Below are 27,506 nucleotides of genomic sequence, written 5' to 3' on the forward strand. Positions count from 1 at the left end.
GGGCGCGGCGGGGGGAGCCTGGTCTGCCCGCCCGGCCTCCACTGCCAGTCCCAGAGAGGCAGAGGAAGCCCCGCTGAGTCACGGCGGGGGCGGTTCTGCCCGCTGAAAAAGCCCGTCCGAGGTCCCGACGGGAAGAGGATGCCCTGAACTCCTCTCCCTCTTTCTCTCCTGTCCCTCTCCTCTCCTCCGGCGCCGGCACAGACCGCACCGTCGGGCCCGGCGTGGGACGCGCCCGCGGCAGGAGCTGCGGCCGGCAGCCCGTGCCCGCCTGGCCCATGGCGGGGCCGCGGGACCCCGCCGAGCGCTGCTCCTGCCGCAACACCAACTGCGTGGAGCGGCCGCTGCGCCGGCTCTTCGAAGGGCTGGCGAGAGCGGTGGCCGCCTGCCCCTGGCCCTTCGTGCTGCTGCCGCTGCTGCTGTCGGGCGGGCTGGGCGCCGGCTTCCTCTTCCTGCCGCGGCGGGAGGCGAACGACATCGAGGAGCAGTTCACGCCGACCTGGGGGCCCGCCAAGGCCGAGCGCGATTTCGTGCGCCGCCGCTTCCCCACCAACGACTCGCAGCGCTTCTCCGCCCAGCGGCTGCCCACCGAGGGCGCCTACGCCGCGCTCATCGCCGTGGCGACGGGCGGCACCTCGGTCCTGGAGCCGGCGGCGTGGGCGGAGGTGCGGCGGCTGAACGCCACCGTGCACGACGCCGAGTACGAGCGGCTCTGCGCCCGCACCGCCCACGGCTGCGACAGCCCCAACCCGCTGATGTCGCGGCTGGGCGATGCGGGACGGCCCGACTTGGAGAACATCAGCTTCCCCCTCAACGACGGCGTCTTCCTGGGGACCGCGCTGGGCGGCGTGGAGACGGAGGGCGGGCGGCTGCTCGGGGCGCGGGCCCTGAAGCTGGTGTATTACCTGCGGGAGGACGGCCCCGAGGCGCAGGACAGCCGGCGGTGGCTGGAGCGCTTCCTGCGGGACATCTCGTCCAAAGTGGCGGACTTGCGCCTCAGCTCCATTCAGGTAACGCTGGGGCGGGTTCGGCCGTGCGGAGCCGCCGAGCCCGAAGCGTCCGGGCAGCCCCGCCGCGGAATGGAAAGGAAAGGAGACGGTGGCGGGAGAAGGCGGGCGGGCTGCGAGGGCCGGGGCAATGCTCCTCTGCAACGGGATGTTTGGCCTTGCCCTGTGCGTGTGTACAAAGACCAAGAAGAGGAGGAAAAGCGCTTGAGCGTTTCTTGATCGTTGTTTTACGGCAGGTGACTTACTTTACCTCGCTGTCCAGACAAGAGGAGTTTGAAGGAAATACCAGCAGTGTGATCCCGCTCTTCTCCGTAACATATTTCCTGACAATAACCTTTGCAGTCGTCTCTTGCCTAAGGTAAAGTGTCTCGAAGCTGTGGCTGAACGAGCTGTGATCTTTGCTCTTCTTTACCTTCCTCAGCTGGTTTCTGCTCTTGCCGAGTGAAGGTGCTCTTGAAGCTGCAGACTTCTGGTGACATTTAATCAGAGGGAAAATGTATTTCTTTGCCTTTTCTTGTCTATCTGTGTGTATTTCCCAGCTGCTTAGACGGGGTTTGTGGTAAGTACCAGACGAATACCTGTACAAATGTTCAGTGGAGACATGACCGACTTGAATGCTCACCTGCTAGAGAAATTAACCTTGTCCAGTTCTGGCTGCTGGAATCTCTCATAACATCATTCATCAGGTGTTCTCTTCAGATAGGATACTGTCTGTGAAATATTTGACAAATAACTGATATTCCTTGAAATATTTTCAGACTGAGCTGTATAAGAAATAATATCTGGCTTGCATGCTGTGGAGTGCTTTCTTCTGGCTTAGCTGTATTAAGTGGCTTTGGATTGATGCTCTTCTGTGGAGTGCCGTTTGTGGTCACTGTAGCAAATGCACCATTCCTGATTCTGGGTAAGTAGAAAAAGTGAGTTGTATTGAGATACAAAGATCAGAGTGATCTTTTATGATGTGAAAGTCAGACAATATAACATTTTCTCCTGGAATGAGTGGAGGAGATACCCAGAGGTGCAGCCCCCTCAGAGCACCTACAGGTGGGCAAGTCCCTCAGCTCAGCCCAGCTCAGCTCAGCTGACCTCAGCTCAGTGTGCCCACAGTGGGACTGTGGGTGATGGGTTCTGGTGCAAGGGCAGCTTTTCCCAGGAGACAAGGCCTGAGCTAGATCCACTGCTACAGCAGGAAGACTGTAAAAGAGAGTGGCATGTTAGCACTCTTGGCATTGTTGTAGCGTCCCTGGAAATGTGGCCAGATGGTTAATCCTCTGCAATATAACATCTGTGTACTAACCAGTGTCGTTCAGCTGCACAACTGAAGAGGTGCACCATTTGTGCAAGCAGCTCCCCCAAAAACCTAAGGAAGTTGGTATCATTGCATCCTTGTTACACAGAGTGCTTACCAGCCAGTGCTGAACTTTCCAAATACTGTTAGATAATGATGCTGCAAACAAATGACTGCTTTTAAAATCCTTACTGGTCTCCTATATGATACATTCATCTGAAGTTTTCTTGGGCTTGGTCTCGTGCTAAGGTAAACACATGGAGCTCCCAGGTTGACAGAGGTTGTGCATCATCCTAAGCCGTCCAATGTAAATGTTCCTTTGGGCTGGCATTGTTTTTTTGTTTTCTGCAAAATTCCAATGCATTTTTATTTACTTTTGTTTGCTCATCAGTTGCAGTGGCTCTGACTATCAAAAAGACCCTTTTGTATCCTTGGGAAAGGGTTTAAGCTAGTCTCTTCTGATCGTCAGAAATAACACACAGCCTTCTGACTTCCTTGCATTGAACAAACAAACTCAGTACATCAGAGGATTTGTTTTGAAGGCTGCTTGGTTTCTGAAGCAGCCAGGCTCACTGCCATCCAGTAGTACCTTTTGACTTGCTGCCTAATTCATCTTTGCACGTTTACTGGCAACTGCCAGTTCAGGTAGCAGGTGATTAGGTTGTTTTAACATGATTTCATCTCTCCTTCTGTGCTTGGCTAAATCTCACTCCACTGTTGGCGCAGCCTTGCTTTCCCTCTTGTGTGATTAATTTTCAGTGAATAGAAGAGCCCTTGACAACTTGGCAAAATACTGAAAGGTGTGAGATAATAATCTTGAGAGTTAGCAGAGGTGAGAGAAGCCCATTGGCCCTTCATTTCTGAACTTCAGTTCACTTACTGTGGCATCTTAGCAAAAAACCCAAAGCCAGGATCCAGTCGTCCTGGTGGGTTTTTCCAGGGACCCAGCCCATAATATTTGTGAGTGCATCAGTATGAATGTGAACAAAAATGAATAACAAATTGTGAATAAGTGCTGGAAGATAAACTGGAGAGAAGTGGAGGGTAAAGAGCATAAAAAAAGTAGGGCAGTGGAAAACTGGAAGCACTCTTCTCCCATATGGTAGCAACTGCTCTTCCTGCCTTCTGAAGGCAGAACCAGAAATTATTGTTCCAAGTTGCTGCAGTGCTGAAGAAAAGATTCTAGAGACAATGAGGGATGCTTCCAGGAATAGTTGAGCATCAGAATATGTGATGCTTTGAAATCTGTGTCATCTGCATCAGGGGACACGTGGACATCAGCTACAAGACACTTGTCAGAGATATAGGAGGTGTGCTCAGTCCTTCAGCAGAGTCAGTGAGGGGCCAACAACCCATCAGGCCACCAGGAGGTGCTGGAAGGTAATACATTCAGCTACACACACAAAGGATCTGTTTTCCTCATTCTCTTGTAACTTGCATTAGCACTAGAACAGTGTTAGTAGCCCAACATAATTTTTCAAGATTTTATGTGGAATGAAATGTGATCAATATTGTTGTTTTCTTGGGTGGAAGCTGCCATTTGCAGTGCAGCGTTAACAGTCTCTCCTTTGCAGGGGTTGGCGTTGATGACATGTTCATCATGATTGCTTCCTGGGAACAAAGTTTAAGGAAGAAAGAGAAATCCAATGTTAAATCTCTGCTGGCTGAGACTTACGCAGAGGCAGCGCTTTCTGTGACCATCACCACTCTCACGGATGTTTTGGCCTTCTTCATTGGCACCTGGACTGCTTTTCCATCCGTGAGGTCTTTTTGCCTCTATACAGGCACAGCTTTTGTCTTCTGCTATGTATATACCATGACCTTCTTTGGGGCAGTTCTGGTATTAAATCACAAAAGGGAGCAAGGGAACCGACACTGGCTGACTTGTATGCGTGTGGATGTAGGTAAAGATGAGGCTGAGAACTCCTGCTTGTACAATGCTTGCTGTATTGGCAGCTGTTCTAGGCAGCCATCTCAGCCAGAAGGTGAGCATCCAATGAGCGTATTCTTTAAAAAGTATTACGGCCCTTTTGTTACGAACAAATGGGTCAAGCTGCTCATGGTGTTGCTGTACGGAGCATATTTGGGTGGCAGCATTTATGGGTGTACTCAGATCAGGGAGGGCATTGATCTCCGAAATCTGGCAAGTGATGACTCCTACGTTATTCCATACTATGATGATGATGAGAAATACTTCTCCACATATGGACCCAGGGTCATGGTTGTCATTACTGAGAGTGTAGAATACTGGAATGAGTCAGTGCATCTTGGCATTGAGAGCTGTGCACAGAGTTTAGAGAACATTTCCTATGTAGATAAGAACTACTCAGAATCATGGCTGAGAGTATACACAGAACTTGCCCAAAGGGTTTCAATAAATATAAACAGTAAGACTGACTTCTTAAGTGGCTTAAATACACTGTTTGAAATCGTTCCCAGTTTTGAGTGGGACATAAACAGGACTCAGGATGAAATAGAAGCTTCACGTTTCTTCGTCCAGACAGTGAACGTGACATCAGCCGTGGATGAGAAGAATCTGGTCAATCAGTTAAGAGAGGCAGCCAAGCAGTGCAGCATTCCACTGCAGGTGTATCACGCAGCCTTCATCTACTACGACCAGTACCTGGTGATAGTGCAGAACACTGTCCAGAACGTTGTGGTTGCTGCCGGGGCCATGCTCGTTGTCTCCCTTCTGCTCATTCCCAACCCGCTGTGCTGCCTGTGGGTGACTTTTGCTATAGCCTCTGTTATAGTTGGCGTTGCTGGTTTCATGACGTTCTGGAGCGTCAATCTGGATTCCATATCCATGATCAACCTGGTCATTTGCATTGGCTTTTCAGTGGATTTTTCTGCTCATATTTCCTATGCCTTTGTTACGAGTGGAGAGTCCTCAGCCAATAAAAGGGCAATTGAAGCTCTGTCCCTGCTGGGTTACCCAGTACTACAAGGTGCAGTTTCTACAATATTAGGAGTAGTTGTCCTGGCTGCAGCCAACACCTACATCTTCAGGACATTCTTCAAGATCATGTTCCTTGTAATTTTGTTTGGGGCTCTTCATGGTCTTGTTTTTATTCCGGTCTTTTTAACATTTTTTGGAAACTTTGGCAGATCACCCAATACCAAATCTAAGAAACTTGAACTTGAGAAATTTTAAAGGTTGTTTGTGACTAAGTTTAATGTGTTATAATTTATATTTATTGTATTTTATTTGTAGGTTTATATGTATTGCATTTTATTGTAATTTATATGTAGGTTCAAATGCAGGGACTGTCAGGGAATATAACATATGAAGAAAATGAAAGGCAAGAAAGAGAAATACAACAGGGGAGCAAGGCTTCAGAAAAACCAGGCAAGAAAAATAACAGAAGAAATTAAAACTTAGAAATTGCATTTGCATTTCTCATTTTTGTGTCAAAATTCTAATGTTAAATATTTTTTTGTGTTTACTGAATGTATTAAAGTTGTTTAAACACTGATTACTGTGTCAGCTTAATGGACTACATTACATGTTTGTCAGGGCATGTTCACAATGGGGAAGGGTAACTTCTACTGGACTGCATTTTCCACCTGTTTGCCTTGGTGCTGTAATTCATCCCAGCACTGAGCTGGAAAACAAATTTTGCCCAAGAGGCTCAAATCCGGATATTCCACGGAAAAATTACAAGAGGACAGAACTGTCTCAGACTGCAATAACTCATTAGCCTTCAGGAGACAAAATGTGCTTAGGTTACTAATGCAACACAAGAAGCCCTTGGGGAAGACTCACCCTAAGCTGATTCCCATTTTCTATTTAAAGCCTTTTCTTGGTGTCCTGTTTTCTAGCTAATGTTGAATATCTGGTACTCTTAAGAAGTTTGTTTGTAGCTTCCCTTGGCTGCAGTTTGCAGAGGGATGTGCAGTAGGTTATTGACCTCCTGAGAACCACCCTGGGAGATGCTGTGCCATGGTGTGGCAGGGCAAGGATTCACTAGAGAGAATCGCACCCTGATTCGAGACAAAGTGAAAAAGAAGCCCAAGTTTAAGTAGATCAGTCCTAAAACTGTAAACCCATAAATTCCATTCTTTTTGTCCTATGATCTGTTGATAGAGCAAAGGAGTTTTCACTGAATAAGAGCTAAGAGTATATGAAGTGGCCTTCTAATTCTAGGGACAAGATAGTAGGTAAAAGTCTATTCATTTTGTTGTTAATTTTTTGCCAATATCACCAACGACCCATTGGAAATAAAGTGAATTATGGTAACTGATGTAATTCTGGAAAAAGTGGCATAGAAGTTATTAAACCATTCAGTCCAAATCTGATCTCATGGAGGGTTTCTTCTGACTGAGCAAATGTGACAAGGTCTGCCTGTTTCCTGTGACTTCTGGCCCATTTCATGAGATGCAATAGACAGGGCAGGATCCTTCTGTTTCCTCCTGAACAGTTTTTGAAAGAGTCGTGAAAGACTGAAAACTCATCTTAATCTCAGAACAAATCTGTTCCTGAGGTCTAAGTCAAAACCCTGTGCTGAATCTCAGAATTACAGCTAGCAGCATTAAGTTTCCAGGACAGGGCAATAACCACAAAGCTAGATTTGGCAAAAAACAAATGCACTAGAGTGCACAAGCCCATGCACTGTAGTCCCCACTTCTCCCATTAAATGTTTCACAGTCCATACTAGTGCTCTAATGGCAAATGTTCCAGCCATTTATGCACTGATGGTGCTGTGGAAGGAGCAGATGATGCTCTCACATTGGCCAATGCCAGAGGAAGGCCTCTTAATAAACATATGTGAGTCATGGATTTGGAAAAAGGGAAATTTTCTGAGAGGAGATAACCCATTAAAAGCAGGTACTCTCACCTCTCTTTGTATTGTTTGGCCATGTTTTAGAAGCAAGAACTTCTAGCTAGCCAAAGTGTCTAAGCAGATCAATAGAGCAGAAAGTTAGGAATGGCTTGATTGTCTAACTTCACAGCCAGTTTAAAGGATTAAGATTTAGAAAACTCTTCTGACATTTCAGCTGACTCAGATCATCAGAATAGGAAGGAGCCGGCCACAACTTACACTGGAAGTTTCCATTTGTTTTGTATTAAGCTTGCTGGTAGAATTCTGGCATGCCAGTCTCAGGAATACAGAAAGTTCAGAATTATGTCCACGTTTGAATTTCATTTTGATGTGCCAGCCTGCTTGTGACCACTTCAGAGTTATTTGAAAAAGTAAAAGTGTATCTAAGTTCTGCCTCGTTTTCAACAGGACACTCTTCTACTTAAAGGGAATGGAGGTTATGTTATTCTCACCCTCCGATTTCTGGAAGCTGCTTTTGTGGTTGTGATGTGTTGACCCTGACTGGACATCAGGAGCCCACCAAAGCAAATTTCTCATTCCTTAACTAGACAGGGAAGAGAAAACATGGCAAAAGCCTGTGGGTTAAGATGAAAGCAGGGAGAGATCTCAACACTTACCATCATGGGAAAAACAGTTCTGAGTCATGAAAATTAGTTCAGTGCCAGTCAAATTAGAAATAAAACCAAATCTTAATACCACCTTCCTGTTTCCAACTTCATTTCTGCTTTATCTCCTCCCCATCAAGCAGTAAGAGCAGGGTGGGGGTAGGACAGGAACTGGGGTTGTGGTCAGCTCATCACAGGTTGGCTCTGCCACTCCTCCATCCCTAGAGCAAGGAGGACTCTCACTGTAACCCTGGTACATCTCCTTCACTGACCTTAGTGTCTGCAGAGCTGTTTCTCTCACATACTCACTCCTCTCTCTCTGGCTGCAGCTGCTCTAGGGCAGAGCTTCTTCCCTTTAAGTGTGTTGTCTCAGAGGCTTTATCACGGGGGCTGATGGGTTCAGCCTTGGACAGGAGCAGGTTCTCCTAGAGCTGTCTGGCAGTGCTCTATTGGACATAGGTAAGCTTCTGGCATCTTCTCCCTGATGTCATCCAGGTAGCCTCCTCACTACAACAACCCTGTCACACAAACCCAATCCAGTACTCTCCTCTCTCTGCCCAATAATTACGAAAGGACAAATTCTAGCTTCCTAGGTGCTCCCAAAAAGAGCACCAGTGATCAAATCTAATGCCTCAACAGACAACTTTCCTGGAAACTTCACATATATTACACACACAAAACCAACTAGGAACGACAGTAAACTCTTCAGTAACACTTATGCTGCTAAACGGGCCAGAAGGCAAAGATTGCCTTTGCACTTCATGGCTAATCTTGTAATAATCTTTAATGACCCGGTGATATATCACTTTTTTTTTTCCCCCTTTTTGACACTATCCTATGCATATAGCAAGGAGCTTTTGAATAAGTTCTGAGCTTTTGAGAAGTTTTGAGTAAGAAAAGTTGGACTTCAAGGAATTACGTCCTCAAACAAGATCATTCAATACAGATTTTAGTAACTTCAAATAAGAAAAAGGGGTTTTTGCTTCTCTTTCTAAATGCAAATTCACATTATTTAGCTGGAAAAGATCTCTTTCAAGCCCCATTACTGAAGCAGAAATTGAAAAAAAAGTATGAATTTCTAGGGAGAACTTTCCCTAGAAATCTCATTTAGAGAGAGTGCAATTTTGCCATAATTCTTAAATTTATTTACAATTTTAAATGTTTTATACACCTCAATTTACATACTAGGGAACTTAGTATTACATTTTATAGCAATTTACAATGAATAAGAAGAAAACCAATGTGCATAATTAAAATTAACCTTTATTACTCCAAAAACAGATGCCAAATATGCAGTATATTTCTGTTTCTGTTGGTGTATTTCTGAAATACATGTACATCTGTAACTAGTCAGCCTAGACATTTCCTATGCTGTTTTATAACATTTGGAAGTTCTCCCACGCTGAGAGGGATGCCACTAGAGTAAGCTGACAAAAACTGGCAAAAAGAAAGTTGATTTTGTTTTGAAACGGGGGAAAAAACCCCATGTGCTCTTAAAAAAAACACCTAGGTTATAATCAAGCATTACAGTCAGAAAATTCAAACACATTGTATTACTAATTTTAGGTGTAGCTACCAGTTTCCATTCACATTTATTTGCACCAGCCCAACTATTTTAATGTCCAAGTGTGGCAACCCTCAACATTAATATGCTAACACATGCCCTCTCTGCAACAGAAGCATGTAATCCCACAATGCTATAACTGATTGTGCAGAAGGATTATGACCAAGATGTGTTATTCCTAAAAAAACAGTTGAGATCAGAGGAATACTGGCATATAATTGCTAGCCATCACTTCCACTTGATTGGAAACTGCTCGTTTTCAAAACCTTTTTTGTATTTTCTTCAAATTTCCTAAGGTTTCTGTAAGGATTGAAAGAAAAGATTTTATTTCCCTACTTCTACCATAGAATAGAACTGGGAATGTTGTTTGAAACAACACATGCTTCAAACATTTTCTGAATTACTCTTCAGTGAGCAATGTTGTCCTTTTCAAAGACATTATCTGTTGGATTATCAAACGCCTGTACACAGTATTAATAGAAACTAGTTCTGTAGAATTTCTAGCAGTGTAAAAGCACTGTCAAAGCACTGTCATCTGTCTACTGCAGTAATAAAAATTTTAAGAAACTTGTCAGCAGCCCATCAGAGGTCACAGGTATTTCTCTTACCCCTGCTATGGTTCTACCCTAAACATGGTCCAAAGAGGCTCAGACATATTTAGGCTGTTGTTTTTGCATTAAAAGTTCTCTCCCAGCCATACACGTGTGTATTTTAACCCCAACAGTACTGGAAACATGACCAGTAACATTTTTGTCAAGCAGGGTGCTCTCACAATGTAGCTTGTTCTGTCTTTGAGATGTTTTGTTACATTTCTAAATAAGAAGTCTCTTACAGTGGTCTCTAACCTCAGAGTATGAGCAATAGCTACACAGCATACTACTGCTTTACATCTCAGTCTGTCACTCTCCATAGCACATTCTAGAGCACAGATTGTGGGGTATCACTTCAAACACACATGCAGCAGCACAGCCCAGGAAACTGTGCCAACACACACCAGCATAATCTGCATGTTTTTCCTCTCAGCTTCAACACATCTGATTGCATCAAAATGCTGAATACAACCCTGAGATTTATCCTTCTCAATAACTTCTTGTGCGAAGAGTATAAGGAGCAGAGGATGAGGAATTTGCTTTATTTTGTGTCTTATTCTGATGAGACACAACAAATAGATGAGTAACAGGAGCTCACAAGAGACAGACTAATATTAAAGTGACACTAATGCCATACACACATCAGGAAGAGGAAGAAAGGCTGCATAAGACTACTGCATTGCTAGATGTACATTCTTCAAATTATCAGTTACATATCCCAGAAGTTATCATCTTACTTCTAGTTTTTTCCCCTCCAGAACAACTTGGATTTCTTTGGCATCCAAAGTCTCATATTTCAATAAAGCTTCTGCTAAATTCTTGTGTTCTTTTGCATGAATCTTCAGGATGTTCTTAGCTCGCTCATAGGACTCCTAATTTGAAGGACAGGTAGAAGGAGATTTTAAGATGTTACAACAAAAACAACAGCAAGATTCCACTTTAAAAATTGTTTCCAGGTAAATACAACTTCAGACAAACATTTAAAGTTGTGCCTTACATTTCAAAGCTAGCACAGCTCCTGACTCACAAAGCTTTAAAATACAGTTGTCACAATTAATGAAAAACAACCAAACACTGTATGTCACCTTTGCATTTTGCAAAAGTAGGGCTAAAAACAAAATCCTGAGGCAAACCTTACTATTGCTACATATGACTTAGAAGACTTACTAGATTTGAAAGTTTCCTCATTTTTCTAACAATTTTTTTTGCACTATGAGCAAAGTTACAGCATTCACAGATTGTTCCTCAAAGACTAGCCTTTTTTAATATTTATAAAACTCAAAATACTATGCAGTTTTAGAAAGCTGAAAGCTGCTAGCTACTGAAAGTCACCAGTTGCTCCAAGTAGATGCACATTGTGAGCATTACCAGCTTCAACTTTTAGTTCTAACCTGGTAGTTCTCACAAGGCCAAGTCAGTCCAAAAACAACTACAGCAAAAGCGTTACTCATTTAAATGTTATAAATAATTCTCCTACTTGTACCAAACTAAGTCAGATTACCAGAACAGTGATCATGGAATTCAATGATTATCAAATGTTCCAAATTTCCCTAAGCATCTGACACTGATTACTGTGATGAACAGGATACTAAAGGCACCACTCTGATCTGATACAGTTATTTCTGTGATTTAATACAGAATTACTTATCTTGGGAGTTATGAAATGTCAAAGTAACATAAAACATCCACATCTGTTCTAAAAAATTTGTAGCCATACTTTCCCTGTGAATTGAATAGGAAAAATACAAATCGTGACCAAATACAGGAGAAGTGTTAAAGCATATATCATAAAGCTCAACACCACCAACCTGAGTCACACTACTTATGCATGACAATCACCAACAAGTTTTGATATGCAGAGATTCAAAGTTGGAGCTACATTAAATACCTGAGAATACTTCCATTCCTTTGTGTATTTTCACCAGTATAGGTTACTTAAATGAATTAAGCAAGCAAGCAGGTGTTCAATTCACCTCCTTGTGAACTGTATGCATGAAATACGTGAAGTATTGTGAAGTATGAGAGTAGAAGTGGAGAGGCTCTTACCCGCAGAAGTGTCCTCACTTCCTGTTCAATTGCAGACTGGGTTTCAGGGCTGACTTTCCCTGTATCGGTGTAGGTCATAACACCAAGCTAAACAATAACAAAAGTATCTTTATCTTGCCCTGTTGCAGGAATATACATAAAACACTCTACAGTTTCAGCACCTATTGCTTCTGCATGCAAACAAAATCATGAGTCAAATGCCTCCCGAAGTGCTTTAAACAGCAGCAAAACAAAACTATTCATCCACTATGTAGTTACTGCAGAATTCTGTTTCAATAGGTCACAGTACAGATCCTAATTTGGCACTTTCTTACTTTAAAACCAAAACAAAATGCCTAGACTACTAATACTTGATGGACAATCAACACAACTAAAGCTTCTAAAGAAAGTCTAGAAAACTTACTGTTGTTACCCTCTTTGTCCTCCCAGACTCAGAATTATCCTAAATTCCAAAATGTCTGGCTTTATTATAACTATTTCCTGAAGATATTAGAAATTTTCAAGGCAATGTTGAAGAGAAAATCCCGTGAGGTAGTTTTTTAAACTGTCAAATATACAGGTTTTCTAGCTGAGCTCTCTATAGAGGACCAGGTCAAAAGGCTTGATCTTTTTGTGAAAACTACTTACCCTAATCTCAGAGATCACTGACAAAACAAATAGGCTTTAGCTACAGAACAGAACCCGGATTTGCTCCATATAAATATTAAAGGAATGATGATACTACCTTCTCACTCATTCCAAATCGAGTCACCATCAGTTTTGCAATTTTAGTAGCATTGTCAAAATCACTGGAAGCACCTAGAGAGCAAAGAGATCTAAGTTACATTACTGATACCACATTAAACATGCCAGGCCATAGCCTTGATCAAAAACTCTTTTAACTACCAATCAATTGGCTGACCTGTTGTGATGTGATCACTTCCAAATATGAGCTCTTCTGCTACTCTTCCTCCCATACAGACATCCATCTGTGCGAGCAACTGGGATCTAGTTTCACTCCATCTGTCATTTTCTGGGAGCAAAGATACCTGTAAGATACAGAACTGTGGTCAGGTAACAAAAACTGAAGTAATCTCAAAAATAACCTTGTTTTTATCTGAAGCAGATAAAGATTTTATGCAACATTTCACATTCCCTGGCCTGCCTCTAGTATATGCATTCATGAGGATTGCTTGGAGGTGCTCAGTTGAACCACTGAAACAGCCTCCTCAGTCCCTGACCACTCCATCAATGTGAGCAACTTACACCTACTGCCAGAAGAAACAGAACAATCCATTCTATCAATTGCCCCTTATTTCTTACACTTGGACTGAGTACAAATCAACTTGCCCAGAGGATTCAGACCAGTGGTTTTCATTAAGTGAACACATTAACTTGAAGGTCAACAAGAAGAGACATAATAGAAGTATTTTTGTGTTCAAATGCTTGGTAGATAAAGGCAGAACAGAAAAATTTATGGATATCAGTGCAAAAAACAAGGCACGTAACCAACGAAGTTTAAAAAAGCCAAACTGGACAAAGAACAATCTGATAAAAGATGTCTGCGTTAAAAGTACAGTTGAGCTTTTATGTAACAGTTCCTTTAGATGTTCTTCAAAATTTTGCTATTGGGTGCTACTTCAACTGCAGCAGAATCATACTTACTTATATTTCTCTTTCATTGTAATGTGAATTGTTTTACTAGTGCACGGTAATGTATTACAAAATGAAGAAAGCAAGCTTTTTATCACACAGAAAAGATGACCTTGGGTTTTTCAAGAGATAGCTCATAACTGAGTATTTCAACAGACTAAAATATTCATTAACAATCACAGTAATAACATTGATACAAATTCCTCTACACCACCAAACCAATGTAAAAATAAAACTAAATAAAGAAATACTAAGAAATTAAATAAAATTAAAAAATACTAAAAAAGCCGGATGAAGAAACACTGACATGTCCCAGTGTTGTTCCTCGTGTCATGATTGTGGCCTTGTTGATTGGCATTGCATCCTTGGTGTAATAGGCAATGATTGCATGTCCAGACTCATGGTAAGCTGTGATGGTTTTGTTCTTCTCATCAATTTCTACACTTCTACGCTCAGGTCCTTAAACAGAGGAACATTAAATTAACCTTTTTGTCCACCACAATCCACACATTACATACCCACAGAGCTGAAGAACAGCACGCGATCAAAGGGAACTAATACTTAAGTGCAAAATGTTCACAAGTCAGATTTTAATGCCTAAAAATGGACCCAAACATATTCTACAGACAAGCTGCTCTTAAAGTACTAGATTTAAAATGCAGTCTAAGCACCTGAGAAAACTGCATTTCTTCTCTCAAGCGTGGGCAGACCAAATTTATAGTGGTTATGTCTAAGACTTGTGCTGCCACATGAGAAGCAAAACAGAAGTTCCAGGTTTCTGGTCAAAGGTAGAGGCAGGATAAGAAATCAAGCCAGTGCCTCCCTCCAGGCTGAAGTACGACACGCAGCATTTTTAACTTTAGCAATGGTATGAACTTCTAAAGAATGTATTCCACACTAGATTTTACATACTACTCTGTTTGCAAAAGGTTCTATTCAGAAATAACTAATAGAAAACTTTATTTGTTAAAAAAACCCCCCACAACAACCAAAAGTCCTCCCTGAACCCCACGATAAAAAAACCAAACCAAACAAAAACAACAACAAAACAAACAAAACCCACAGCGCAACAATTCAAAAAACACCACCACAAAAACCTTATCTATTTCCCTATAAATGTCTTCATCACACAAGAAAAGCTCTGCGTATTGTAATATACACGCATGTCTTTTGTATAAAATCCTACCCATTAGAATTTTGTCCTTGGAGAATTCTAGTTCTTTCATGGTTACCATATCTTTTCCATCAACAGCTGCCTTTAAGGCAGCTTGATTTACAAGGTTTTCAAGCTCTGCTCCAGAAAATCCTACTGTGCCTCGTGCAATTATTTCTGGATCAACAGCTGTAGAGGAAGAAAAAAACCAAAACAAAACCATTTCGTTTATTAGAGTCCATACTGTTCCTGAAATTTTAAGAAAGAATCATACTCTATTAAAAATTATGCATTAAACAAAACACACAAAACACAGCAAACAAACAAATCAGTTTAAAGAAATTAAGCCTAATTCTCAAGACACTATGAACTCGTAGGGACTAGCGAACAACACTACACAATTTTTCTGTTCTTTAGTGACACAGGAAAGCTACAACTGCCAATGGAATAAAGGACTAATACGAAGGGGCTGTTCCAGTATAAGAACAGTTCCATAAAAAGATACTACAGTACAATATTTACTTACATGGGTCATACTTGATCTTATTAAGGTACCACTTCAGAATTTCTGTGCGACCTCTTACATCAGGCTTGGGAACAGTAACTTGCATATCAAAGCGACCAGGACGTATTAGAGCACTAAAGGAAATGACAATTTAGTACATTGATACAAAAATGCTCCAGTAAACTTGCTAATGTATATCAAGGAACAAAAATCCATTCCTGTTTCTGAAGATACTACATAGATTATTGTCTTGTGCACAATGCAAAGAATGTTTTTCTTATCTGCTTGTTAAAAGATATGTCAAAGATATTTATTGACAACTCATTTTAAAGGGCTTTTTGCATTTGAAAACTTTGCACTGTGAAGAAGCAATGAAGCTAATCAATTTAGCTGAAAAACTCACAGAAATTTCAAATGCTTAAAAAACATATTATTTCTCCATATTTAACTCTGCAACCTATTAAATGCCAAAACCTGGTCAATAAAAATCCTTTTTAAGCTGGAAAACTCCAGTTATGACACTGTAATACTTAAAGATTATCATGAACAACTTTCGTTTTGTTGCAGGTTTTTTTTTACGACACAATCTGTAAAACAAACAATGCATTATACTCACTTGTCTAATGCTTCAGGGAAGTTTGTTGCACCAATAATAACAACACCTTCATTTGGTTTAAAGCTGTGTGGAAAACAAGGTGTGAATTTTTTCTTTTTTCTAGACACAGAATTTACAAATTTGTCAGTAACTACTGCTACTGACCTCACTGGCCAGTCAAAAACATGCTTTCACACTACAACATTGTGATCCAAGAACGACCATGTTTAACCAGGCAACTGTTTAAAAACATGGTCTAATCTCAGTATTGAGTTTCTTCCTTTAGATATACAACAAGGCTAAAAAACCTGAGAAATTATTTAAAATAAACAGCAGCTATTGTCCAAATACAACTCAAAAGCTTCTATATTCTTTACAACAAGTCCATTAATGCTACTGTAGACAGTACTAGGAAATAGCCATAAAAGCATATTAAATATGTATCTTTAAAAGCATTACCAAGAAGTTACACCAAACTTCACAGCTGTCAAGAGAAAGTTCACCCACATATCCAAAATACCAGTCAATGAAGCACCTTCTGTGCCTTCAGAAACCATATATTTACCCATCCATTTCAGCAAGGAGTTGATTAATGGTCTGTCTTGAATAGGGGTGCATTGGAGATTCAATTCTTTTCCCACCAACAGAGTCCAATTCATCAATGAAAATAACACAAGGTGCATTTGCTTTTGCTTCCCCTGACAAAAGGAAAATAGCAGAAGGAGCCTTGAACCACACAAAGAACAGACATTGTATCAGGTAGTTTAGGATTCTACTGTTTCTTTTATTCTTGGATTATAAAGTGTTCTATTAGACATCACCAAAACTGTTTTGCCTAAAAAAAGGGAAACAGACTCTTGATTCTCTTTATCTCACCATTTCAAAAATGTATCTCCTCATCAGCTTATTCTTATCATGCTACAAGAAATCACTAGTAAAATAAACAATGAAATTGTCGTATTTTGTATGAGCTTCCTACAAGACTTTATTTTATAGGCTTGGGTAGAGAATAGTTGCCTATTAAATAAAAGACAATATGAAATGTGGTGGGTCTCAACATTAACTTACTTTAATAGAACTTACTTGTCATTTTACAGTGAAGGGTTCACATTCAAGTTAACAGGTATTAAAACACAAAATAAAAATGCAGTAATAAATGTGAAGACCATCAACTGGTACATGCATACCAGGATGCAATTCATCTCATCCCTCTGACATATCTAATATTATTATTAATGGACAAGTCAGGCATCTACACTTCTGTAGTCAACAGAAGGAAATGCATTTTTAAGGTACTATATGTATTATATTTTGTATCCCATCCATGTGAAGTCACTTTTCTTCTACAAATGCAAACCACTTTGTACATTGTATCTATCTGACCCTATTAATCTTCCATTTAAGAGAGAAGCTGGATTTTCTCCTCTCCAATAATATCTTCACACTTAAAATAGGAAGTCTCTTCTGTAAAACTAATGTTTAGATTTTCTAACTTTTAAAAGTTTTGTCCTTTATTCTGAGCCTGTTGATGGGGCTGAGAAAGAAAAATCTCAACTTATTACCATGCCACAATGCCATAAAGCTTTAATTTAGAGTAAAAAAAAAATCTAAACATGGGCAATAACTGAGATGCTTAACACAACTTTTTTATCTTAAATTTACAGTTCAAATTTACAGCAATTTACATATGACTAAGTAAGTTACAACTTCAAATATTCAATTTAGTTTACAGAACATTACAATTCTAATTAAGTTACTATTTCTCTCTGGGATCATCATAAAATCAGTTATAAGTTAAACTATAATTTCATGTGATGAATTTCATGTGATGGTTAAGAAGATTCTACAGTTAACTGATGTTCACAGAATTGGGACTTCTACCTACACAATTAAAGCTTTATTAGCCTCATACACTACTACTTTTACAGTAGCCAAAACTGTAAATAATCAAGCCATTTAAACAACACTGAATACTTAATCTTGCACATGAAAAGATTTCGAACCCATGAATATTTAACTTACTGAATAGGCTTCGGATGCGACTGGCTCCCACACCAACAAACATCTCATCGAACTCCGACCCAGATGCGTAATAAAATGGAACATCAGCTTCACCAGCCACAGCCCGTGCAAGAAGTGTCTTGCCAGTACCAGGTGGTCCAACTAACAAAATGCCTAAAAGACAAACAAAAAACCCCCAACAAAATCACCACAACCACACAGTCTTCTTATATGAGTAGTTTCTTCCATGCATTAGAAGAAATAATGTACACTTGTCTCCAAAAAGCTGTTAGATCCCATTTCAGGTATGGCTCATTACTGCCAGTCTGAAGGACCTTCCTCGCAATGAATCTTAAGATACAATTTGATCCATATTTAAATAACAACAAAGACTTGCAAGACCATCAAAACAGAAGCCTGAAGTATTCTGCAGATTTACTGTCGAGTTTAGCAGCTGAATCTCTAAAAGTGTTTGCTTCAAACTGACATTTTCCTGGCTGTTTCTGTGGAATCTTTTTTTTTTTAATTAAATCCTTCCAAGTAACTGTCTTTAAAAAGTATAGAGCACTAACAAGAAGCAGATTTCTCAGGTCTACACATTTCAGATTCACATGGATTTCCACTATGATCTTGATCTTTCTTTTACATGAAAACATTTGTTTCTGAACTATCTAAAGCAGTTAGGAAGGACTGAAAGTGCAAAAACAATAAGGATGAAATAAAGGCCTTTCAAGAGTGCAGTTAATAAACTCCCCTGCAGTACAGGAAAGTACTGCTTATTAGTTCAAAGTACTACTGTTCATTAGTTCAATACTAATTAGTTCAACAATAACTGAAGAAGGAAGGCACAGTAAATTTCTTCTAACCCCAAAATTTTAAATTGCATTAATACATGAAAAAATACTAAGAAACTAGGCTGTAAAATAGTCCCTCAGTACAGAACATGCCTCACAGCCATGGCTACACAAGTTTTTCATTTCTGCTGAGCAATGATTCTTACCTTTTGGAAGTTTACCTCCTAATACAGTAAATTTGTGAGGGTTTTTCAGAAATTCCACAACTTCTTGCAATTCCTGCTTAGCTTCTTCAACCTGTACATGAAAAACATGCCACGAATATAACTAAGCATTTAAAAAATATCGCACCTTTTTTTAGGTAGGTTTTGCATTACACATTAAGTCCTTAATTGTGTATTAATCAAAAATACAAATGTAAAAAGATTAAAGTCTACCACAGAATTTGTGTGGATACCAATATGTAGTTCAACCTATCCTAAAACTGCAGGTCTAAGTAAACAGTAAACTTAGTACCAGTGAAGGAACAACCAAACAGCTAAAGACCAGATCTGACTAAAGGAAATAAACACAAAATCAAAAACTCTACATCAAGATATTAGTTCTATTAATTAAAAAGAGATTAATTATATCTATTTCTCCAAGGGGAAGGAAAGGGGGAGGTCCTCATTTTGCCATTAACAGTTAAAGAACAACTGAACAGAAAAAATAGAGGTATCTCATCAGCAGTGACATGTCCACTCCTTTCCAGGAATCTTCCTATCTCCTGTCCCAATAGCACTGCCTGAGACAGTACTAAGAGAGAAAGCATCAAATGGCATTATCGTCTTTTTATAGCAATTAACTTCTGCAAAAGGTAGATTAACATTGATATTTGTGGCTGCCATTTGCTATTTTAGCCTTTAGAAATAGCATTCAGCAAGTGCAGAGTGCACCTTTTATAAGGTATTAAATGACACAAAAGTAGAAAAAGAGTGATTAAAACCTTCCTTCATCATGGAGTGGCCATATAGCCATAAATGCACATAAAGCTTCAGTTCATACAAAGAAATTTCTTGAACAGAGTAAGACATTCATAATGATTAGTTAAACATCAGACTCATAATAGTTACTTAACACATACATTTTACTTTTGATCTTACCCCTTTAACATGTTCGAAGGTGACATTTTTCAACTGGATTGGATCGACTGCTGCATCAAAGATACTTGATGTTCGAAAGCGTACTAAGAGCAAACAGTAGATGACGAACAACAAATTTACACACAATATCATTTCATTGCAAGACTGTGCTGCGCCTGAGCTCATGCCACTAAAACATTGACCTTACACCTGCCCTTTTGACAGGGCATGTGGTCATTTACAAGTGTCCAGCAGGAATAAAATTTATGTTTCAAAAAAAAATCTTTAAAATATTTGCAATTAATTCAGTGATATACTTTTTAGGCATGTGTAGTACAGAAAGCTCTTTATCCAGAAGCATATACACAAAGCCAGAACTTCTCCCTCAATGTTTCTATACATATCCTAACTTTCTTGAGACCCAGGTGGTAACTTAGCATCAAGTCGAATGTCTCCAGTTACATTAGCTCAGCCTTTTGATTGTTCCACTATTTCCAATAGATTTCTCAAGATGGCAATTTAGCAATCCAAGTTCCTAGTTGCTATAAACTAGGCTGTGAGTACAGATTGAAAAATGCAAACCATCTTGCTGATCTAGATAATACATCATCTAAATTAAAAGTCAAATACATAATTGGTGACAAGTCTGACTTCTCTAGTTCCATGTAACTGCTTCACCAAAAGAAATGAAGTAATTATACTGATACAGAACATTGTAGTCTTCATAAACATTTTTGTCACACTGTCACCTGAAAGGCTGTAGCCAGAAGCAGTAAATAACTCTTAGGATAACTTTTCAGTGTACTAATAAAACCACATCATAATGTCAAAACATATTTAATTTATGCTAAACCTGCTGGAAGAAACAATGCAAGCAAAATAGTGTGGGGAAAAAAGTTAACTAACCAGCATCAGAAAATGAACCTTTCCCAGGTAAAAATGATGAATATATAGCAAGATAAAAACAAAGAACAACGAGAAAGAAAGAAACCAAACGTGATCTTCTTAAGGAATCTGTAAAAGAAAATAAAAACTTATTTAACATGAGAAAAAATTAACTACTTTCTGATTGCAGAGACAAAAACATGTAAATTAAAACAACTTACCAAGTGTCTTTTGTAGGAATACCTGTGCTTTCAAAAAGCCTTCTGCAAAACCAGTTTTAAAAGCATCCTGGTGTGCCTCCGGTATGTTTTTTGTTTTCATTAGTGCATCTAAGTTTTCAACATCAATTCGTCGCTTTCTCAGGATAAAACCCTGCAATATTTTCCAAAGTAGTGTTAGTATACACCAAGTTTTCATTAACAGTTAACCTACCACCTGGCTAACATGGGTGATAGGAAAAAAAAGAAAATTACAACAGCATGTAATTTGTGTGCTATTGGGTTAGTTAGAGGGTACCGGCCAGTAGCTCCAGTGTGGAATCCCCATGGTTTGAGCATGGGTGTTCCCATTTTTGCTGAGTTATTCAGTTTTGGAGCCCTCCTGGATCCAAGTTCCAAACTGAAACACAGCCTAAGACAGATCTGTACATAGCCAGCTGAGCGGCTTTGTTCACTGTATTCAGTGGGACTTACTAGCTTAAGCTTCTTGCTTTATTTCCAATTGCAAAATATCTTTTCAAGTATCATTTTGATGGAGCTTAAGCAAATACATCTCATATGCCCTGTCAAATTTCAGAGCAGCACTGCATGGGGCTAGCTCTGGTTTATCTTCATGCACAGTACACCTAGTCCATAGATGAAATAAACCACATATGCCTAGAAGAAGTGAAGAGTTCAAATATTTACACACAGTAAAATGAAAAGTCTTAATTAGCCTGACTTCTGTACAACCAATTAGAATCACAGCATACCCAGGTTAACTTGGTTTCGTTAGTGCTTTGGATAATTATCTGCTGACTAGAAAATATACATTCTTGTGTGTTAAACTAGTTGCATTTCTGCTTAAAGAAATAAACCTTTTCATTTGGGAGTTATTTTTAGAAACAGAATATAAAGAATTTAATTTCTAGAGTTAAACCCATAGTTATATGCTGAAACTGCTATCCTAAAAATTCAAATAATCTCATTATTGGTAACATATGAAGCAAATCTATGCATTAATAAGATAAAACAATACATTGCCATTTGCTCAAGTTTAAGAATTAAGAAATCTTTTCAAGCTAGTGGAAGAAAACACCCCAGTAAATTTTGAAGATTTATTTATGAGAAACAGATGGTCTGAGTAAGCCCCAGACAATTTCATGTTACTCATATTTACCTTCAAAATTGAAGAAAGTGAACTTTTTGTTTCTGTGAATTGATCAGATGTTGACTGCAGACGTCTTGCTCTTGATCTCAGTGTCTTAAAGTTCCGTGTCTGTATGTAGACTTCACACAGTAAGAATAAACAGAAGTTAAAACCTAATCATTATACCACTACAAAAAATAAGTCTTAAGAAATTTCAGAAACTATAACATGAAAGAATATGTAATATAATCTTCCCAACATATCCACTGTATTGTGAATGGATAAGTACGTGATCACAAACCGTATTTGTAGTCTGACCTTGCAAGCAAGCTACTGTTTCATATGAAATTTCATGTTAAAATAATCAGGGTTCATGTTGTAAATTACAGCTAATTGGCCAGCTTGGGGAAGAGGAGCCATTCAGACAATTAAATCCAGGCAGGCTGACAAACACAAAACATTCAGAAGCAAATCGAGAAGGATGGCAATAATGCTTTGTGAGCTCTGCTGACAAGGTGCCCTGAGGAGATCTGGAATGGCTTCAGCGTGCTTATAATTATGGAAGTGACAAAAGAAATGAGACCATTTAATCACAGTGAGCTTATGGCACTCTAAGTCATCTACGACCATATCAGAAACCTTGTGATGGACCTTTTACCATATGCAAAGAATATTTTTCTTCTTTCACTACTGTATTTTAAAATAAACACCAATTAGATTGGTTTCACTAAGCTCTTTGTTATTCAAAATTAACTCCTGCAGCTGACCCTTGAGCCCTGCACAAAAAGGTCTAACATTCGATCAGGTAGCTCTGGACCTTGTCCAGCTCAGTTTGGAAAATCTCCAAGGATTAAGATAACCAAACTTCTATAGACAATCTGTTTCAGAACTTAGCCAGTCTCATTGCGAAAATTTTCCAACAGGTTTTATTTTATATGCTTTTACTTGTGGTTGTTGCCTCTTCTTTGAGGTGTATGTGAGAAGGGTAACTGATATGACTCCAACAGCAATTGGATCAACTCCTTGCCTTCTGATCTGCTAAGACTTCAGATCCTTCAGCTCTCCCCCTATATAAAATGTTTAAAAATCTGCACCCTTCCTTGTGACCCATCACTGGGCTATTGCCATGTTGTCAGCATTTCTCTACAAACATAGATATACCTAGAGGTAGCAACAGAAGAACTGAATTTAGGACAATACTTGAACATCCTGAACTGTTGATTGTGTTTCCACTAATGCTGCCAGTCACCAAACCCCTCAGAAAATTCAACTGGATGAGTACTGAATTCAACATATTTATTGATTCAAAAAATAGTCACTCCATCTGTGGTCTTTCAAGATTGTGATCCACAAATACTGACATCTTGAAACAATATGGTGTTTACCAAATCTGGGAAACACAATACTCAAGTGCAAAAAATAACTTCATGATTTAAAGTGTTAATATAGGCATAAGTTTCTCCTGGAAGCTTACTGGTATTTCCTGAGTGATGCCTCTACAACAAATGCAAAAATACTTTTCCAGAATAAACAAATTCTATGGATACTAAAACCAGTGTAGTTTAATGCTTTATACCTGGCCAGCTCCGAACATCTGAACAGAAATTTTGGAGGGGATTAGGATGTTGTCCATACAAACAAGATGAGCGTAAAGCACTGAAAACATCCACAAAACCTGCAAAAAGATACAACAAAGTGTAAATACACCCCATCTTAAATAGCATCTCAACATTACCTCTTGCACAGAAGTTTTTTTAGTTTTCTAAATATTAATTCTATTTTACTACAGTACTCCAGGCATCTTTAATTAAACAAATCACCAGAACATCTATCAAAGCTTCAAAGCATTTCCAACAATTTGTTTGCTTTCAGGCAATTGTCATTGAGCAATTTTTTTGTATCTCACAACACAATGCAATTTAATATTTTTTCTCTAACAGCAGCCCTGCAGCATTATTCTTAACACTCCTTCTCTCTACTGCAATACTATAGAGGCACTATCTCAAATGCCAGCTCTTTACTTCTTTCTAATACATTTTTAACCATCTACAATGGTCTTACTTCTTTCATTTTAGACTAATTCCAACAAAATATCTTCACCTGCAAGGAACTACTTTTGTTTATTTCAGCAATGAAATACTCTACATGGAATGCTCACAGCTTGCCACCTTGAATTCCTTTCTAATTAATATCTTCACATAACACTGCTTCAAGCAAAAAAGTGATAAAAAGGCAAACTGGAGATGTCTGTGACATAAGCAGATTAGCAAAATCTAATGTCTTGGTGAAACAAATGGGTGGAAAACTTAACAGCTCAGGCTCATCATTAGGAGAAATGCACTTGTACTACAGCTGAGCTCAGAAACATTTAACAGCAACCAACTTGAAATCAGAAGAAACAATTTGTTGAATTTTCTAAATTTCCCAAGTTTACAGAGACAAGCTATATACAATAAAAACATATTAATACTCTTGTGCTGTAGATAATTTGTAGTTAAATGTATTTAATAAAAAGAGTATTAAACTAAAGAATAACTGTATTCACCTTTATAATTTAACTCTCACTAACTCTCCTAAAACACTCACTCAAAACATACCATGCTTGTTTTCAAAGAAGGACTGAGCAGAGATGTATGATGTGTGCCACTGTGAGGAGACTTTGCTTTCTGCACAGTAGCCAGGAAGTAGCCTGTTCACCAACTCTCTGAACTGGTTAGCTTTCAAGTCAGACAGTCCCAGTTCTCTTAAATTTCTAAATACAGACTGAAAAATAGAAATAAATGTTCAAAATTTACATATGATTACTCTAGGGGAAAATTTCCCAGTAGCATCAGAAGCAAATACAGACTGAAAAAAAACCAAACCAACCAAACCAAAAGACCCCACAAAAACCCAACAATGGAATCACAACACAGTGGTGAGCAGTACAACCCATGCTGATTGCCACGGTTCCACAGTTACTGAGAGATTACCTGGTTTTCCTCCCAAAAAAGTGCTTAGTTACCAAACTTGTAAGAAATAAATTGAAAGAGAAGTGGCAATACCTAATACTACTTGGCACTGTGTTTTAACTTTCAATGTCAAAAGCAAGAAATACCTAACGATAACAAAGGATAATTTAACAGAAAAATAAAACTGAACATGAAAATATGCCATTTAATCTCTCAAAAGCCTTCAACACATCTTAAGTTATAGTCCCCAATTCCTCACAAGCAATAATTAAGCACACTTTGCTAGAACTCAGAAGAAAAAGATAATATAGGGTTTATTAATAGAAAACTTATTGCTACTTTATATAAAGAATGATTAAACTGGAAATGAAAACAAATCCCGTCCCCATTTGCAAAGTATTACTGAGACAAGTATCAGCTTTTTTTAAAAAAATAAAATACCGTAGTTTTGTAGAATCCTAACTGGCAAAACACTGACTGCAGTACTGCCAAAAAGATACATTCTACATGTTAACACTCTGTTTTGTTTAGTCACATAACACTATTTTATAGACCAGTCAAATATTACATTAATTTAAACTATATCTACAGTTTAATATCAGTAAAACCATCACATTTTGAAAAGATTTTTTGTACCTCACTCCTCTGAGGCTCATGCTCTGGGGAGCTGTCTCTCTGGATAGGCTGTATAGATGCTTTGCTGGCAGAAGCTGTGGAGCTTTTTGGTGAATGAAAGGCATTGATAAGGTGACTCAGAGGAACAGTAGCCTGGAAAAAAATTAGATAAAGACTTAAGCTTGCTTAAACTATTTAAACATACTTCTGTTCCAAACGCTAACTTATAATTTTATATCTTGTACTTTGGCTTTTAACTGAGGACTTGATTATAAACCATATGCTCTTCAACTCCACAGTGTTAGCTGATACCTAGTTTTAAAGAGAAAAAAAAGAGAAAGTTTAAGCATGTATGACAGACTAGAAACTCCTATTTTTATCTCTAAAGCAATACTTTTATAACTTGAATTATCTAAACCTTTCTTGCATTATTATAAGCTATTCCCAAATGTTGCCTTTATGTTTTCTTCCTTTCACACTTTCAGCTTAACAATCAAAACGAAACTACACAAAGGACAAGCCAAATCTGCAGTTCAGCAACATTCAGCCAACTCCACCTCATGAAACAGTACAGAAGCCCAGGTGCACCAGGTATCAGGGCTCCTCCTCTTAACACATGACTACATCTCTTGTGAACGTATGGGACAAAGAACCCCAGCAGTTCCAAACCTCCTCAGACTCAGTACACGTCACTAGGAAGGAGCTGGGACACAACCAGCTGAAATGATCCCTGATTGCAATACCTGATTGAAGCATGATTGGGATGTCTGTAAATGTCCTTCGGATAGGACTACCATCTTTGCATTGACTAGACAGAAGATCAAAAAGAGACAATGCTGTGAGACATGAAAACTGCCTCATAATCAATTGTCCAAAGTTGTAATTAGACTCAGAATTTGTGGTAAAACCATAAAGACTCTAGAGGTCAAAGCCAACATCCCAACCACTAACCAAACTTTCCGTCTGCATTTCCCACTCTGGTTAAATGACAGGTTCCTAGAACTGTACAAATTCTTTCATTTCACTGCTCTAAAGAAAGCTTTAAATACAATCTCCACATATGGAATGAACAATCAAATCCCATTGTGGAATCAGACTATCACACACTAATACAAAACACATAAATAAAACCAAAACTACTGGTTCAGATCAAAGTCCGTAAAACTCACCAGTCCCATCAGACTCATTGTCTAAATAACGACGCCTTCCCGATTGCGTTCTGACTGTTCTGTACAACAAGTTACCGACAGTTTTCCCTCCACCAACTCTTCTAAGTAATTTCCTTTTGGCTTTCACAACAACCCGTTAAAATTAACAGCATAGTTTAACTGTAGCAACACACGTCACCACCTCTTGCTTCTACTACAAAAACAGACACTAAAAAGCGCCATCTAAGATTATTTCGTCGCTTCAGAATGCTTTTACGCTTTACGGGCTTTTACCGTACCATCCCCTCTCCTCCCTTTATGTATCTTTTTTCTCGATGCAGACCCCACACAGCCGTAGCCCCCCACCCGCTCCTCTCCCCTCCGCGGCCCCGCTGACGCCCAAAGCCCCGGGAACGTGGCAGGCAGGAACTGGGCTCCTCCCGCCGCAACCCGCAAGCCCCGGGCCTTCCAAGCGCCTCCACCCGGAGCGAGCCCCCGCCGGCGAGCGGGCCCGGGGCGCGGAGAACCGCGCACAGCACCGCCGGAGCGCCCCGCCAGCCCCTCACCTGCGGCTGCACGGTAGAGAAGGAAAACATCCTCCCGGCGGAGCGGAGGGCGGCCGCAGGCGCCCCTTCCGCCTCCCAGCCCAGCCGCAGGAGGCCGCCCGCTGTAGCCGCCGGCGGCTGAGGCCCCGCGGCTCCGCTCCGGGAAATGTCCGCCCCGCGGCCGCGCCGACCGGGCCGAGCCGCCCCGGAAGCGGCGGGAGCCCAAAGCGCTTCCGGGCCGCCGTCACCGCCCCGCGCGGCCGCCGCCTCGAGGCGGACGCGGAAGAGAGGAGC

The 27,506-nt window shown here is 39.9% G+C and overlaps 2 protein-coding genes across 2 annotated transcripts; one reads left to right on the top strand and one right to left on the bottom strand.

Moving 5' to 3' along the window:
* The first annotated feature begins 275 nt into the window (after nucleotides 1-275).
* Nucleotides 276-5,768, top strand: LOC136359265 (patched domain-containing protein 3-like). Its single transcript, XM_066315731.1, has 4 exons — nucleotides 276-1,007; nucleotides 1,241-1,362; nucleotides 1,763-1,908; nucleotides 3,867-5,768. Exons 1-4 carry the CDS (start codon nucleotides 276-278, stop codon nucleotides 5,444-5,446), a joined length of 2,580 nt encoding a protein of 859 aa, XP_066171828.1. The 3' UTR covers nucleotides 5,447-5,768.
* A 3,195-nt stretch (nucleotides 5,769-8,963) lies between these two features.
* YME1L1 (YME1 like 1 ATPase) lies at nucleotides 8,964-27,423 on the bottom strand. Its single transcript, XM_066315744.1, has 19 exons — nucleotides 27,234-27,423; nucleotides 25,541-25,672; nucleotides 24,551-24,716; nucleotides 23,530-23,628; nucleotides 21,984-22,093; nucleotides 20,828-20,978; nucleotides 20,628-20,735; nucleotides 19,743-19,825; nucleotides 18,807-18,897; nucleotides 17,828-17,980; nucleotides 16,371-16,503; nucleotides 15,827-15,889; nucleotides 15,232-15,344; nucleotides 14,739-14,894; nucleotides 13,860-14,011; nucleotides 12,822-12,948; nucleotides 12,645-12,718; nucleotides 11,921-12,007; nucleotides 8,964-10,746 (listed from the first exon to the last, which is right to left on the bottom strand). The coding sequence occupies exons 1-19, from the start codon at nucleotides 27,261-27,263 to the stop codon at nucleotides 10,603-10,605; spliced, it is 2,172 nt and encodes a 723-aa protein (XP_066171841.1). The 5' UTR covers nucleotides 27,264-27,423; the 3' UTR covers nucleotides 8,964-10,602.
* Between the last annotated feature and the right edge of the window lie 83 nt (nucleotides 27,424-27,506).

Source organism: Sylvia atricapilla, chromosome 1 (assembly GCF_009819655.1).
Source record: "Sylvia atricapilla isolate bSylAtr1 chromosome 1, bSylAtr1.pri, whole genome shotgun sequence".
Classification (NCBI taxonomy): Eukaryota; Metazoa; Chordata; class Aves; order Passeriformes; family Sylviidae; genus Sylvia; species Sylvia atricapilla.